Below are 17,603 nucleotides of genomic sequence, written 5' to 3' on the forward strand. Positions count from 1 at the left end.
TTTAGATGAAACATTTATGTGATTAGCAACAGAGACTGAGAACTATTCCTGAAAGGAGTGAGTTGATAAAAGTTGAAAGCTCTAAAACGGAAGGGGAGAAAGCTCAAAAGGATGTAGATGGAGGTTGTAAGAAAATACTTCATGACCTATGGTCTAACTGGGGTTATAGCCCTTAATAGAGTAGAATGGTGGAACAAGATTCATGTAACGGATTAGTACTTAGGATATGAATAGATGATGATGATGATGATGATGAAACATTTAATTAATTTCCTACCGCTCATGAGCATGACTGATAGACTGTCCAAAATCAAATTTTCGAGTAGCACCAGCCTGAATAGTTCAAAAATCTCTCCACAAGAAATCACTACAAATGTGGTAGTCTTTTGTATAACTTCTATTTTAAGTAAAAAATCAAACGGATTAATACTTGAAAGACAACACAAAGGAAAAGAGAAGACCTAGTAATGCTATGGAAATTTGATATCTTTATTTTCTCCATTTCATCTTCCATGATGAGATCATGAAATATTTTGCATTTCTAAATCCTATCTTGGGAAAGGACCACTTTCTGAATCTGTATCCATCCAAACCGATCCAGATGAACAGCTCGATTTGTTTTCAAACTCGCTTTGAATCCTTTTGCGAGCGGTCTCCATTGCCAAACACTCTTTCAGATCAGTTACGACATCGTTCATGGTCACCCTTTGGATGGAGGTGGATGGTGTGCATGCCATTGCTATCTCTGAAGCTTTCCACACGGAAATAGTATCATATTCTTTCTTCAACCTTGTATCGACCACATTTTGTATATCCCCTCTCGCAAGAATGGGGCACGCCCATTCAACTATGTGGATTGGCTCCGAGCTCTTACTTATTGCTGGTTGGCCTGTGATTAGTTGCAACAGCACAATCCCAAAGCTATAAACATCGCTCTTCTCGTTCAATTTATTTGTAATGCAATACCTACATAGAAAAAATGCATTGATCAAATCCCATTGGATGCAATCATACACATATATAGGCGTTATTTGGATGCAGGTAAAATAATTCGAAGGGCAAACTATATATTTCTTGTTTATCAAGCACCTGAAATGAGAAGTAAAGGTGAAACACAACATATAAAGAGCTTTTAATGGTGATGGTACATGTGCACATTGACCAATGTAGCATATGTAAAGCGCTTGGTGATTGATGAATGGTTGTACATGTGGTACATTTAATGCGGTGTATAAAATATCTTGTTTCACAACCATATGGCTAATAAGGGATATGATTTTCTCATCTTTATGCCATCATAGTAAAGACGTACTGTCCTTGTCGATGGTGAACTTCTGAAAAAATGTTATTCTTATTTTTCTCCCTTTTCTTATATAAATAGGTTTAACAAACCACAAACAAGTTGTCTATCTTAAATATTATATTTCGGATACAACTTCCTTGCATCCAAACAGCTCCCTAGACCACCAAGGGCATGATGGGCAAACCCATGACCTTGAGGAATTAGGCTTGGACATTAAGTCCTAGGCCCGTCTGGCTGAGCTAGTGCACGATGAGCTAGCGTAGGCCCAGGCCATGGAGTAATCATCGCCAGGCTTGAAAGTTCAGCCCTAGGATCAATCCAAGGGCAGACAGATGGTGGTTTTACAGCCATCCCACATCAAGCTGGGCCTATGATGGCCCACAATCTACTCATATAAGTCAGTTGGCATTAACGTACGTACTCTGGATCAAGGTATCCTGGCGTGCCCATAACCTCCGTCGTAATGTGAGTAATTCCCTCGTTTGGGAAAATCTTGGACAAGCCAAAATCTGCTAACTTTGCCTCTAGTCTCTCATTTAAGAGAATGTTCGCCGGCTTCACATCTCTATGAATTATTGGTGGCTTGCAACCAGTGTGCAAATACTCCAATCCTGCAACTCAATTTCATCTTCCACACCATTACTTCATCAGCCCAAAAATGGAAATGGACTACAAATATCTGAGAATTTCAAGTAATGACTTGTAGCTAGCTAACCTTGTGCAGCATCAAGTGCTATTCGGAGCCGCTCTTCCCAACTTAATACTCTCGCATTTCTTTCTGCAATGGTAACAAATGGTGTAAATCTCTATTAGGGTGTGTTTTGTTTCACCAAATATCATGAATCAAAATTTCATGATATTTGGTGCAACCAAACGGACCCTTAGTGGTAGTGTATTTGTAGATGTTCTTTCTTTGTAAGATATGTGCATTTTATTCAAAATTGCTACCTGAGAGATGCTCTGCTAGGTTTCCTTCAGCCATGTATTCGTAGATGAGTGCCATGTTGGAACCTTCATCGCAGTACCCCATGAAACTGGCCAAATTCCTATGATGAACTCTCATCAAGAGGTGGGCCTACAATGTAGACCCAAATCATAATCAGTATGAATCCAGGCCGTTCATTAGGTGGGCCCCATTGTTAATGTGTGGTGGCTTCAAAACCAGACAAACCTGATCGTCAGTTGGATGCGTGTGTGCAGAAAGGAATGGATGGCTGAAAAAGAATTCATTAACTGTCCACATTCTATGTACAGGTGTGGCCCACCTGATGACCAAACCTACTGTTTTTGAAGGGCGGGCCCGATTGATGAAAAGGCCAGGATGTTGAACACGTGGGGAGCTCCAGGCCGTTCATCAGAGTGAATCCTAATGCGGATCTGAGCCCAGATTTTCAACTGGATGAGCCAGGCCTGTGTGCGCTATAGTGCAAACAAGTTGAGTAGAATTCAAAATCTATCTACCTCAGTACGGAATCCGTTGGACCCTTGAGATGATGTTTGAGAGAGCATCTTGACCGCGACTTGGGCACCATCTCTCATGTAGCCATGATAGACGGTCCCAAATGCTCCTTTGCCGATGACCCTTTGGAAGTCGTTGGTCATACTCACCACTTCAGCATATGTGAAATGTCGACTGTCCAAAACCAAGGACACTTCTTCGTTGTGGGGCTCCATCGCTAACCATATTTAAATTAAGTAAATTAAGTTAATAGCTCTATTTAATTAATTACATGAAGATTTGTAGCAAAAAACCATTCATGAAAAACTATATTTTATTGGTATAGAGGTTTGCTGAGTAAAGCCAGGCAGGGGCTCATTACATGTGTGGAACATCTGAGCCTTCCATCAGGTGGGCCCCACCTTGTAGATTCCTTGGAGGAAAAATGGAGGGGAAATGTTTTCTTCAGCTCTTCCTTTATTTTGGACTCAGTGATGAGTGGACCAACCTGAATTTTTGCGCCAGGAAATCTAAATGGGGGTGCCAGCCTGGATATTCAACACGTGTGGCATTTTGGCAGAAGCCAGTGTCAGGTTTAAGTCCCGTTGTGGGTTCCCCTAAAAAATGCATTAAACTCATTTTCTAACAAAGTAGGACCCGATTTAGTATAGCTAGATGTCGCTGATTCTGCAAGATTTGACTGAGCCATATGCCACTGTAAATTATATAAACAACTTTAAAACATGCTTAGTTAGAACATTTCTAACATTATATTGCCCAATCAAATCCCATCATGTCGGAAAACCATGGTATCCAGTGGTTCCCCATCCAGTGAATCCATGTCCGACAAGATAACTAAAGCTGTCAGCAACTCTCAACTAGAAAATAAATAATTCGAATAAACTTGGCCCACCTGACAGGTTGATTTTCATGCCATGGAGGTTTTAAAGTGGCATGCATCACATGAACATCACATGAACCATGTGGATCTTCCGAATGTATGCCCATTAACACATGCAACAGTTCATGAGATAACATTACATCTCAAAGATGCTTAGCATTTCAAAAATAAATTCAAGAAGAAACAAAAATTAGCACATGATATGAAAAAGTGTTTTGAAGAGTTTAATTACATTTTCTTGCCATAATATTTTGATGAGCGTTTTGAAGAGTTTAGTAACATTTTTTTTCTATGACAATTGGAAAAGTGCTACATAGTGCTTTAGCTCAAATGCATGCCTGAAATTAACTGGGAGGAAACCGGTGTAATAGACTTAAGTAAGTTCCTTTATTTAAGTTAAGATAGGCTTGGTTGTCTTGAAAATCTCAATTGAAGATTGAAAGTGACAATAAAGTGACTTGAGGTCATGTACCACAATTATTGTAAGGGTTGTTTCCACTCCAATTGCATCTTAGATGCTGATATAGACCGTTCACTTTCTAAATTCTATGCTATAAGGGCCATCCAAAGAAACATTTGTTGAAGTGGTGATTTTGTACGTGAAGATGAGAATTGTTAAAGTAGTGAGGTGTATACACTAAAACTCGTATGCATTTTCTTAGGAAACTTGTCTTCCCCCTCTTTCACTTAAAACGGAAAAAACGTTCTTCTAAGAGGTTTTTTCAAGTGCTATTTCTTTGAAGTATGTGTTATATATAAAGATAAAATATTAGTAGAGAAGTAGATTTCTCAATTGTTATTTGATTTTTCTTGTTTTAATAAAAAGAAAGTCATATGTTATTGCTCTATGAATGCAGATAATTTACCAAACCATGTAAATCCTTTATACCTCTGCCTCTCAGTGTTCTTTTGCTCCTATTACTTTTGGGATTTTTATATTATCAATTTCGTGCAGTGTTTTTCCCCAATACGTGAAACATTGAAAAATCCAAGATTCAAAGTTCAGGATCATCAAGAACATATCTCTATACGATAGTAATGAGAACACCAACAGTTTAGATCAATCTAAGGATACAGTCCCGAGATAGAAACTAGCTCGTCCGTACATTATCAAATGTGGCGTGTAAAAGGCTCTATCTTTTTCTTTTCTTTCTTTTTATTTATTTATTTATTTATTTATTATTATTTTTTTTCTTAAATTCAAATTCCAATACTGCTAGATTGCCACCAACCATCCTCAAACGGTGAGATGTGGTGGAAATCTAGGTGGGCCATTTGTGCACTGAAGTCATCAGTGTCTTGATACCAGAACTAATGCTGTTCTGCCTTAATCGTATGATCGATCATCTCCGAACAATATAGTTAAAGAGGAAAATGGGCTGGGCTGTTTTGATGGTGGGCTTGGCCTAGATCAAGCTGGTCTGGGCCTGGCCTCTGGTCTTTGTTCTTGGGCTGGACTCAGTCATCTCCGAGCCTGGCCCATCCAAGTTATTAAAAAATAAAATAAAATTTAAAAAAAAAAAACTAGTATTGAATAAATGGTACCATGAAAAGGTTAAAACAAAAACAAAAAACAAATTCCTCGATCAAAACACTTACTAACCTCTTCGTCTTCTCTCTATAAATCTCCATATGATGATCACTGCAATTAACAGGACCGCCACGACTGATGGGACCACCGCAGTAATCAGAATAAGGTTTCTGCCTTTAGTTTGACACGATTCCGATAGACACAGATTTGGGTTGTCATCAACACTGGCATTGAAACAATTTCATCTTATCAATCATCTAAATTGATAATGTGTGTGTAAGAACTCATCGAGTTTTCAACTCAACTCAATCGGGTCAAATGACTCACAAATGGAGTAAGGATTATATCAGAAAGGCTCCTGAATCATGAGTCATCCCAAAGATCTTAAAAAGGGGAGTGATTTTATACTCTGGCAATGTATGGTGCTTGATCAGCAGGCAATCAGAAATTTTACAGCTCATATTAACTCAAATTAAATTGCTTAAACTGTGCAACCCACTGTAACTAATTAACTTTAAATAGCACTGTTGGATATTTTTCATTTCAAGATTCTAATAAATGTCCACCAATCCGATAATTAAATAATCGAATACATCTAAACAGGGACCTGTAATTTTGTCCTTTCAGTTTGAGTTAATTGTATACCACATCTACAGTTTCTCAATGCCTGCATATCATTCATCACACTCCACCAGAGTATCTAAGTTTTCCTATTCTATAAACCATGTTTCTTTTCTACTGACATTGTAATCTCACTTAATTAAAATGTGGTTTTTTATGAGTAAGCAAACCTCAGTGTTAGTAGCCGTTTTCTGGATTTTTGCAAAAGACGAATAGGAATGGATCCTGTAAGCTTGTTGCTTGATAAATCTCTGCAGCAGACATAGCAGTGATTTTAATTTTAACCGTCCATTCAAGGCCATGAATTTCATGGTTAGGATTGCTTGATCAGTGTGATTTTAGTGATATGAACAATCCATCCACATAGTCAGGCCCACAATTTGGATGGTCTGGATAGGCATACATAAGTGCTGAGTCAGCACCCTGTATCAGACTCGACCAAGTCCGACTCAACTCAAATGAGTCGCATATGACTCGGATGGGTAATCAAACCATGAGTGAGCTAGGTTTTGTCTGGGCCGGTTTCATGCACTAGCTCAGCCCATCCCACTGAAAGCCCAACATTGAAGCCCAGCCCATTGAAAGGCTGAGCTAGTAGGGTAGTTGAGATTACATTTGTGCAAGCACTGATACTTACAGATACTCCAGGAGTGGTAGGTCTGCTAGAAAATCGGGTATTGGGCCGGTCAGATTATTGCTTGATAAATCCCTGAAAAAGAAGAGAAATGATTATGTACAGGCAGTGGTACATGAGCTCTCGCATACAGCCCCATCTAACACGCCAATCTTTCAGATGTATAGAAAATCCGAGTCATGCAAAAATATAAGCCCCACCAATTAGATCGACTGGAATGAAAATCAGGACCACCCAGTTATTATGTGGACCACCTGCACGATTACATTGGTTCAGACCAATGGCTGTCCACTGATTTCGAAAAGTGGTCCATCAACACTGGTGGACCATCGGCTGTCCAACGATTTCGAACAGTTTGGCCCACCTTTTTGTGGCTTATTTATCATACACAAGTGATATGTTGGACTAAACCCTGTGTGCTTACAAGCGACGGATAGATGTAAGTTCGGCTAGAGAATCTGCTATTTCACCGCTCAATCCACTGGAAGCGAGGTCTCTGCAAGATGAAATGTTGCAAGACATAAGTTTAAGTGTTAAATGCGGCACAAGTGGCCACCTGGCATCTTTATGGGACATCCAAACCGTACATCAGGTGGACACCGTTACTTAGATGATCTGACCCAAAAATCACTGCAGTCAATTTTTTCATGTGTAATGGAAACTTCAAAGAAAGTTTCAACGGTCCAGATTCAACGTGCTTATTCATCCACCCGATTCTGCAGCTTGGTTGTCCATCAATGACCCACGAGCATGCCAGATTGGCACGTGTGGGCAACACGTAGATGTTCGTTTAGGCATAGAAAATCTCCAACCAACGTGTCATGTGGGAAGGACACCTGAGCCGTTCAAAGATTGGACACACCATGAAGATCATCTGTTGTCAACGTCAGGGTAATCCTTATGTGGGCCACGTCTTACGAGGAGTCAGATCAATGGCTGTCCATTGATTTTACCCAGTTGAATGGACCAACAACATATGACTCCCAGATAATATAATCTTTGGTGAAAATCAGGATGATCCACCCATTAGGTAGCCTACAACTACACCCACATCCATAGCTCAACTGGCAGACTGAGCGAAGATACCTCGTTTCAACACTTAAGGCCTTGGTATCGATCCCTAGCGGAGGTGGCTAACATGGAGTGTGTGTACTCACATGGATGTGTACTAACAAGCTAACCTAAAAAAAAATATATGTAGCCTACAACTACGTGGAGTCAGGCCAACCATTGTCAGCCGTCTATCTATTTTTCCACATCCATTGAGTGAACTTGCCTAATTTTTGAACCTTTTGGTCGTCACAGTGTGGTCCACCTTTTGCACGGATCCGATATACCATGGAAGTGACACGTTGGCAGAAATGACGGAATGTATGTAAAATTCCCAGTGTACTGGCACTCACAGAGAGGCAATTCTGTAAGGATTGGAACCATTGTAACTGCAATTCAAGCCTTCCCACATGTAATGAGTTGGGACGCATGGATCGGCCATCCACTTTCTCTTCACTCTATACCGTTCTTTTACGTTCATCATAGCTTCAACTGGCATTCAAGATCAAATCATCAGTTTTTACATATGGGGATCCAAACCGTTGACCTTACTATAAGAAGATTGGATGGGAGAATTGACGGTTAAAAAAATAATCCAAAATAGAGATTTCTACCTTCTAATCGAGGAGTTATAAATTGATGTTTATAAGGAAAATACAACACCAGTCTAGAGAAAATGAGAAAGATTTGACGGCTAGGATCTGCTTATCTCAAAGAATTTCGTTGCAGGTGGACTATACATGAGTTGCACTTGTACGGAAGGGTTGCGTCAGGAAACTATCAACGTTTTGATGCATCAAGACCGTACAGTTCCGCTTATAAATTGATGAACTCTCATTAATTATAGAGATCTAAACCGTGTCCATGCAACAGAACATGGTTTAGATATTTGGACCGTTTGTATGATAAGGCCCACCGTTGATGAAGCCTGACAGAATTCCCCAGGACGGGAATATTTTAATCCTTTGATAACGAATACAACAGCAATCCAGAAAGAGGCAGATTACACAACCATGGGCACCACTAAATCAACGGCATGGATCACCGTATCATGTGCCCCACTGGGTTGTAGTGGGTTCATCATGTCATGATGCATCACACTTCTGATTCGTGGATTATGCCAGACCCTCCCCGAGAATTTTACATAATATATAGAAATGTTCACACTTCCCATCATGAGCTAATGTGTGGCTTTTGTTGAAAAATCCAAGCCGCTGGAAAGGGTGGGCCGCACCATAACGTTGTATGTGAACATTTCTCCACTAAGTATGATAAAGCTAAATGAGAAATGATCTAGTACTGGGCTAAGCACTCAGGAAAACCTTCTCATGCGCTTAGTTGCATTTGCACTTGTTGGCATCTACATCACTTACCTGGACTGTCCACTAGGTCTGGCCATTCTTCATGAATTGCCACAGAAAAATCACACTAATCATATTATTCAAAGTATAGTCTATGGCATGAAAAAAAAAAAGAAAAAAGGATGAATATGAATTAGGTTCAGCTGGGGATGATAAGGACCATCTGATTAATGTGACTTTTGCATGATACTGCATGAAAATCAGTGATATCATATGGATGAACAGGTCCAAATGAAGTTAATTGCTTGCATGGTAGGTAGATTTGAAACAAATAGTAGAGTCTATGGGAAATTCATTATTGCATTGGGTTAGATTCATCCTCGGTTGAAAAGATTCATTGAGTTGACTCAGTAGCTTGGTAGACTCAACATGACTCGGCATGACTCTGAACCAAGTAACTAGCCTTGGGTCAGTAGAAATTTATTAAACATAAAACATGCCTCGGCTTCAACTCGAAGAGACTCATTGAGTTCTAACCTTGAGTCAGTAGAAATTTATTAAACATAAAACATGGCTCGGCTTCAACTCGAAGAGGCTCATTGAGTTGACTTGGTAGCTTGGTCAACTTGATATGACGTGGTGTGACTCAAACCGAGTTACTCACCAGAAGTAAGAATCAAACCCTAAAACTAAAATCAAGATTCATATTAGTAATGTTGTTGCTTTAGGTTACAGTTTATATTACATATAGAATGTATATTTATCCAGGATTCTAAATTTTTAATGTATGATTAATTAAATATTGGGTTGAGTCAGATCGAATCATCGAGTCAACCCAACCCATTGAACATTGAGCGAATTGAGTTTCCATGTTTTTGAACTCTGATGTGGTCCAGGGATCCATATTGTGATTTGTAAACTCCACAAAATTAGACACCTGATGTAATAGGACATAATCCAGACCGTTCATTGGGTAAGTCAAACCATGGGAATATATCAGTGATCAAAAAATCGTAATGGGGGATTGATAAATGCTATTTAATATATGGTAATTACCATAAGGTTAAGTTGTGCAGGGCCCATCATGATGTTGGAGTACCATCCAACCAGCCCATCAAATGCGTCATATGTTAACCCGGGAGGAGGGGACAACCATTATTGAAATTCCCAGATGGAATGTGGGGACCACTGTGTTGTATGCATACATCTAACACATTCATCAGGTGTAATCCACCAAGATGAAAGTATACACCAAAATTCAACCTAATTCAAGACTTAGGTGGGCCACAGAAAGTGACTATATAACTATTATGCATGATCATATATCGCTTCTTGTGGTGTGTCCCACGTAAGTTTGGGATCAGGATAATTCTTGATCTGTACGGTGATAATGAAGAGCTACACCAGATGCACCGTTTGGATTCCAGTTAAAAATCACTGGTAGGCCCAGCAGAGCTCGAATATACGGTTATTTCCATACGCTTGGATCCGAGTGCGATCATTCTCCCTGATTGCCTAAATAGTGATCCGCGATGCACATTAGAAAAGTAAACGGGCAACAGTCAGCATTTAATGGAGAAAGACCACTCAATCCATGCGATTTGTGAATGACTGTCAATCCACAGTAAGGCCCATTCAATGAACGGTCCGGATCGTCCAGTTCGAGTGCCATGCATAAGGTAGCAAACAAAAGCAAACGTTAACAGTAACGTTACCATCTTGGATAGCCGTCGATATTTCCGAGAGCTTTCTGACCGTATATACCTCGATTGCATTGAGGATAGGCGGAAGTGTGGAAGCTGCTGTCTTTCGGACGGAGCACGAGTAATGATGGTGGCCGCTCAATGGGTGGGCCGTGTACACCGTTAAAGCCGTTAGAAAGCTAGGCCTGTAATTACTTTTATAGCAAACGCTACAACAAACGTTGAATTCTCTCCACTGATTTTTCTCAACTTTCTCGATTTCCGCAAAGTGCATGAAAACATGAAACTGCAAACCTGGATCAGAAACCGTCCAATTGAAGTAGATGACATCACCACCGTTGAGTGGCCTAACTGCTGTCCTCACCACCGCCGATGGTGGTTGGAAACCCTCACTGTTGTTTTTTATAATGGTCGGGGAGGCAAAAGGTTCAGAACCCTCCAGGCTTTCAGCTGACCAGATGCGATCGAAAACATCAATTGCATACCTGCGTAAGGCATTTCATAGCCAATCATCCACCAAGATTATAGTAGCCTCAAACCAATTTACAGTGTGGACCGTCAGATTAACGGTCTGGATTATCGATCTAGCGGCCCCACTCATATATACACAATGCAATTTCAATGAGTTTTTTTGCTATGTGTCCATCCTTTTCGCTATATTGGTAAAATATCCTCAATTTCTTTTATTTGTAAATAACAACCTAAAAAACCATGTTAAAAAAAGTTGACTATTCTTAAGTAGAAGACGGTTAGGAATTAAAAATGGTATTGTTGTCCTTGTATAATTAACTTTTAGGGACACCGTTTGGCTAGTGACTCCAACACAACCAGTTCCGTAGGCTTCACCATCATGTATGTGCTTTATCCAAGCCGTCTTTCCATTTTGTGAGCTTGTTTTAGCGTATGAGCCCAAAATATGAGGCAAAACCAAATCTCAGGTAGACCACACCGTAGGAAATAATAGGGATTGAACATTCACCATTAAAAACTTCTTAGGGCCCACTGTAATGTTTATTTGCCACATCCAACCTATTGATAAGGTCACATGGACTTGGATAAAGGGACAACACAAATATCATCCTGATCTAAAACTTCTATGGCCCCCAAAAAGTTTTCAACCATGAGCATTTAATCCTCATTATTTTTTGTAATGTGGTCCACCTGAGATTTGGATCTACCTCATTTTTGGGTGATGTCCTAAAAAGATTTGGCAAAATGGATGGACAGCTTGGATAAAACACATACATCATAGTAGGGCCCATAGAGCTTTGACACTAGCTAGCTAGCTGGTGTTGGGGGTAACTAACCGAATGGTACCCATATTTTAATGTCAAAACAATCAATCTGATAACTTTCATTAACCGTAACTCAAAAGGCCACCACTTTTAGCTTCCCCCATTATGCAAAAGGGGCAAATTCTTCTTTATTGAAAATCAGCTATTGACATTTTTCTTTCTTTGCATACGTAACATAAGGATGTACTTCCAAAATATACAGTAAACAGAAATTTACAAATTCATAGAACTGAGGTAGCTTTTATAATCTAGCAAAAAAAGGAGGGGCCTATATGAAAAAATAATAATAATAATAATAAAGCTAGTCAATGTGATATGGTGAGGCTATGCTTGCGTAACATGGACCACTGTCAGATTTCATCCCACTAAGATGAACCATGGCCAAAAGTCTCCCAGATTTGAAGATCTTAACAATCAACCTATGTAAATTTTCAGTTGAACATGAACAGTTGCTGTATGTCTCTTCATAGACGTCTATTTGTAGGCCACAAATTAAAAGGTGATGATCGTCCTGCTGAGGAGATATTTAGGGTGTGGTCCATCTACAATGGCTGAAACATATCGGTGGCCTAGATTAACTAGCCACGATCTCACTTGCCAACAAGAATATTCATTAAATTGACACTGATCATCTTGTCAACATACCCTGGTCCACAAGTGAATGATATGATAACAATTATCCCCATTCAACTTACATGTGTGTACTGATGGTATGCAGATTTTGTTGATTGATGTCTTAAATCTATAAATCAATATGTATGTGATGACAGTTCGATGCCATTGAACAGAGTTTGATGGCTCTGCAGTCCCCCAACAGATTGACCAGGTTTTTTTATCTGGGTTACATCAGGAGGGCCCAGCAAGATCAACAGCCCGGATCCATCTAATGCAGATGTATTATTACATGTAGAGATCATTTAACTTACCGTATTTCCTGACCGTTGGTGGACCCAAGATCGCGACGATCAAAGAGTAGTAGTGATTGAGATTCATTCACCATTGCCTCGGAACCCATATCAGCACTGTAGATTTCATCAGGGAGAAACCTTAATTCAAGTACCGATATGAAAGGTATGCCACGATCGATATTTTCGAGACAAACGGACACAAAATCCAGCGAGGCGACCACGATGATTTCCATCCGCAGTATGTGAGATGCATTCTCTAAGTGCGCTTTGTCCCACAGATTGGCCCCCAGATAGAGTTTGAACTCTGGCACTTGATTCTTACCATCGTAATTACCGTACATGAAGGAAGCTCTAATCAGATATTTGCTACCCTTATTAAGGTTTTTTAACGTGTAACAGTTCCTAGTTCCATTAGGAAAGTATCGAACGTTTGAGAATTGGTCTGGGACATCATTAGTCATCAAATCAGAGATATTGCTGTTCATCCCAGAGTCTATGAATTCAGCGTCTGAGAAATATGATATATGGGTAACTTTATCTATGTAAGGTGAATTTTCAGGTATGCCGCAGTCGATGCTTATGAAGCCTATTGAAAAAACAAAAATACACCAAGTCTTAATTATATAGTAAATAAAGTTTCAGAATATAAGCATTGTATATATCATGTCATACCACCATGATTTATCTAAGAACACGAAATAAACAGCCATGATTATCGCACGAAAGCATAATATCAGAATGTCGGACTGATTTCATAGATACACAGGTAGAATATATGTGTCCAACCGATATTTTGTATATACCACAATAATTCATCTAAGGACACAAAAAAAAACGGCCACAATAGTTCATCTACCAATAAAAATTGGATAATATCAGAATGTAGGACTGATTTCATAATAAATACGGATATAAGTTCAATGCCTCCAAAAGAATTTTGAACTTCCAATGGTAATGGTAAAGTTAGTGGCAGTACTGGCAATAACATTATCAAGTGATAATGATGAGGTTTCGATAATTTGTGATACGGTATCATCTTTCATGCCAACATGCGACTTGGGTAGGATATCAGTAGCATAGAAATGATAAGGTCCACCATGAAGATCAACTTTCTAGAATATCAAGCTGATCCGCTGCCGTAGTGGACAACACCATGTTGAGTTAGAACATTAGTTGTTCACTTATTCCAATGGTAAGGTACATGGGACTTGTGCCATGGAAGGTAATGTGAGCTTAATCTACTTGCCTTGTGGATTTGACAGTGATGATCTTAATTGTAAGATCATGATGATTAAGTATTCTTAGTGGATATAATGTTGCGCCTTGATTAATATGGGTGTCATCTTTCACATGCATGAATAAAGGTAGAGGAGTGATTCTTTTGATTGTTTTTAGAAACTTTAGATTAGATATAAAAGTTGTTAATCAATGGAGAGTTGTGGTCCATGGACTTCAGTATTCTATCGTACCATGACCAATGTATGTTCTACAACAGACCTTTGATTAATGTAACGATCGATGAGATTCAATTTAGTTTCAATATGCCTTTGTCCTATGCCATATGGTTGTGTAAGTGTGCCATTGCTACAAGATCTTGTTTGACCTTTGTGCACATATATTGGTTGATCGAGATTACGTCATTGGTTTGATAGCCCATTAGTTTGAACAATGATGAGACTTGATGATGCACGAGAAGTTAGTTAATTCTTAAATCTTAAGATGTGTGAAGGTTAAGATATGATTATATGACTTTTACATATTTTATGAAGCTATCGTGTGCCAACAAAAGTGAATATAGTTACGTATATTCATCGGGGTAAGTTGGTTTTTACATAGGTTAACAAAGGATTCATTGACTTTTTAAAAGATGTTTTATGATAAAATCTTATAGATCAATGATTCATTTGGTGATTTTTCTATAAGGCCGGATACATTAAAGGTTTTAAATTGCTTTATAAGAATTTTCGACTATTAAAATTTTATTTTAATTTTTTTAATTAGTTTAATGAGACTTAATAATGATTTAATAGAGTAGATTTGATAGTCAACCATTCTACTATGATGGAAGACATAAGGTCTTTGGTGGATGGCTATAACAATAGACGGGTTAGATCATAAATACATACATGGAAAGGGCAATTATAAGCTTTCATTTGTATGCAAGGGCTATGAGAAACAGTCAAATAGTATAATACTATAACTCGTACACCCCTTTAAGGCCTAGCTAGATTCCTCAATGTAAATGGGACTCCATCCTAAGGGAGAATCTTAAACAAAGGGAGCCATGGACATCCCCTCTTGAGTACAAGTCAAAGAGATAAAAGAGAGTGGTGTACGTGAGAGAGAACTCCTTCCACACGCGCCTATGAAGTCCACTTTGTGAGTGTATGGTGTATCTCTGCTACGCAGTGCTTGACACGGGCTCTCACCATTCCTCCACCCAAGATAAATCGGGGAGAAATCTCTTGTTTTGGAGTAGCGACTTTGGCAACAAATTCAGAAAATTATATGGCGTGCATGTTTCTTGTAGATAAAATCCGTACCATTCATCTTAGATTTTAATTCTTAAAAATCTGATATTACTAAAAAGAAAAAGAAAAAGAAAAAAAAAAAAAAAAAACAGAAGGAAAGTCCTTGAATTTATGAAAAAAAAAAAATTCCATTAAATTCCACCACATTTCTATGAAAATCAAACATGACACACCAGATAAACTAAATGACAGAATTTTTATGTCATCCTGCATGGCAAGGTCTACTATTTCAGGGCACTGATGTTCTACACAAGTGATATGTTAACAAGAGGGTAGGTGATCAATTCTCTCAATGAGGTGGCGGCACGACGCGGTGACATCCACCATCATAATCATGATGATGGTAATATATAGTATTATCAGTAGTAGTAATATAGTAATAAACTACACCAATAATCATCTTAACCCTTTCTCCAACAATTAGGGATCGACTTTTAAAAGGTAGTCAGATAAAAGTTTCACTATCAGTTCTCCACCAAATATCAACTTTTTTGTATTTGCACATCTCATAAACCGGTTATATCATAATTTAGAATATCAATGTTTGAAGAATTTTAAAAATAAAAAATAAATATAAATAAATAAAAAGTAGTACTAAGGTTTTTATAATCGTCTGATGATTTTGATTTTGTAGGCCCCATGGAGAGCGTGTCTCACAATCTAGACAGTCCAAATTGATATGTATGGATGCACACATGAGTTTGATCCACCCATTCTTGTAGAGTGGCATATGGTTAGAAATAAACATTGATTAGATTGTGGAGAAGGAAAGATAGAATTTCAAAAAAAAAAAAAAAAAGGCAAGCTCAAATCCTGGGAGCTAACCTGACTGGCCATGAACATGAACGGCAGAAGACCAGAGATACCAAACAAAGTAAAACCATAGCATCATCTTTTCTAAACCAGTGGAAAGCGGAGACACAAATGAAATCTTGATCAGGTTATATATCTTACATAAGCGGTGTTGAAAAATAAAAATATCGAAGGAAATGGAGTTATGCTAAGTGCAAACACGAGCCAACGTGGACATCCAAGTCGATCAGTGGATGGGCCCACCCTACTGGTTGAAAAGTCCTCCCATTTGCTAATCTCAAGGACCACACATTTGCAAAAGGATTGGATTGTTAGATTCCACATTCAACGTATTATATGGACTATGGCTGTGGGTCCTAATTGATGAGCGGCTTGGATCTATCATTTTTGGCATACGTTGACTCGAGCTAGTAGACACTCGCAAGTGCACTCGCGCGAGTGCGCTATAAATTTCTCAAGAAAATTCGACCAATCTCATAAAGAGGGGAGTCGTTGACGTGATACTATGTCCTGGATCCCAAACATCACCTACGTTAGCTCGAGCATGTGTACACATCTTTTGTACTTGCCTTATATACGTTCAAACATAGCCATTATTTACAAGATCCAATCCGTTCAATAGTCATATCTCACAGGATATATTTCATGTATAAATTTCAAACACGGATGAATCAGATTATCAAATGGACCACGAAGTCGCTCGATTTCTTATAGTTGCGTCATTTTTTTTCTTCACATGCAGACCTATCCTATAATCATACGAGTATATTTTTCATACAGCCTATTTAAATAGCGGGTCTAGTATGATGAACGTCTTGGATTTCTCATACACGTGTCAAGATCCCACGTGTTAGAGTCGAGTTACGGAAAACGTGTAAAAGCTCGAGTTCACTTGGAATTCATTCTTCGAAATGCATGGTTCTCCTTTGCACAAGGACGTCCGCTAAATACGCGGATTCATCAATTTTCAAAGACTTCCGACTGTGTGTGCTTCTGAAATTCCGTTTATTAAAGGGTAGCTATCTCATCCTCGATCGAGGATATCCATAGGACGAATTACAACCATGCACCACGCGCTTTCCCACACATTCACTTATTAGGGCCCATGGCTCATGGTTAGCTATCTCATCCTCGATCGAGGAAATTCCGTTTATTAGGGCCCATGGCTCTGTAATCCATACCATTCATCAGGTGTGGTCCACTTTTGGTGGACCATGCCCCAAAAAACTCTTTAAGAGGACGATATTAACGTTTCTATTTGCAGATAAAGATAAGAGAATTAGGCCAAAGCTTGATGTAGGGATCTTTCACCGTATGAAATTTTAAAGCTGGTCCGTTCGTGATAGACAGAACATATCAATGGTCCAGATTATTAAACCTTGGGCTCCACCTGTCAGAATTGAAGAGCCATGTGCACTGTCCAAAGAGACGGAGGGGTGTATCATATAATTCATGGCGGACGTGGATTGTTCAGCTATCGAAATGGTTGATATGATGGGCCTCATCGTTGATGGACCACGACCCAGAAATCCTCATGGTTGATCTGATAACCATCAAACAGCAGGCCCCAATGT

At 39.0% G+C, this 17,603-nt stretch overlaps 1 protein-coding gene across 3 annotated transcripts; it reads right to left on the bottom strand.

Moving 5' to 3' along the window:
- Positions 1-351: 351 nt before the first annotated feature.
- LOC131222875 (putative leucine-rich repeat receptor-like protein kinase At2g19210) lies at positions 352-16,199 on the bottom strand. 3 transcript variants are annotated; one of them, XM_058218108.1, is made up of 13 exons: positions 16,042-16,199; positions 12,704-13,271; positions 10,495-10,967; positions 7,832-7,970; positions 6,853-6,924; positions 6,432-6,503; positions 5,965-6,045; positions 5,246-5,397; positions 2,765-2,979; positions 2,252-2,378; positions 2,019-2,081; positions 1,725-1,914; positions 352-966 (listed from the first exon to the last, which is right to left on the bottom strand). In XM_058218108.1, the coding sequence occupies exons 1-13, from the start codon at positions 16,106-16,108 to the stop codon at positions 549-551; spliced, it is 2,637 nt and encodes an 878-aa protein (XP_058074091.1). In that variant the 5' UTR covers positions 16,109-16,199; the 3' UTR covers positions 352-548. The 3 variants fall into 3 exon arrangements, with proteins under 3 accessions (XP_058074091.1, XP_058074093.1, XP_058074092.1); XM_058218110.1 differs by lacking the exon at positions 12,704-13,271 and having other exon boundaries at positions 16,042-16,194; XM_058218109.1 differs by lacking the exon at positions 352-966 and having other exon boundaries at positions 1,737-1,931.
- Positions 16,200-17,603: the final 1,404 nt, after the last annotated feature.

The sequence above is a fragment of the Magnolia sinica genome, chromosome 13, assembly GCF_029962835.1.
Source record: "Magnolia sinica isolate HGM2019 chromosome 13, MsV1, whole genome shotgun sequence".
In the NCBI taxonomy this organism is placed as follows: Eukaryota; Viridiplantae; Streptophyta; class Magnoliopsida; order Magnoliales; family Magnoliaceae; genus Magnolia; species Magnolia sinica.

Bases quoted from the DNA above. Each gene is read 5' to 3' on its own strand.
- LOC131222875 (XM_058218108.1), bottom strand. From the start codon at position 16,108: ATGATGCTATGGTTTTACTTTGTTTGGTATCTCTGGTCTTCTGCCGTT. The intron at 10,968-12,703 runs GTAAGTTAAATG...TGCCTTACGCAG, and splicing joins ACCAACGGTCAGGAAATACG to GTATGCAATTGATGTTTTCG. The intron at 2,980-5,245 runs GTTAGTAAGTGT...AAATATGGTTAG, and splicing joins TATAGAGAGAAGACGAAGAG to CGATGGAGCCCCACAACGAA.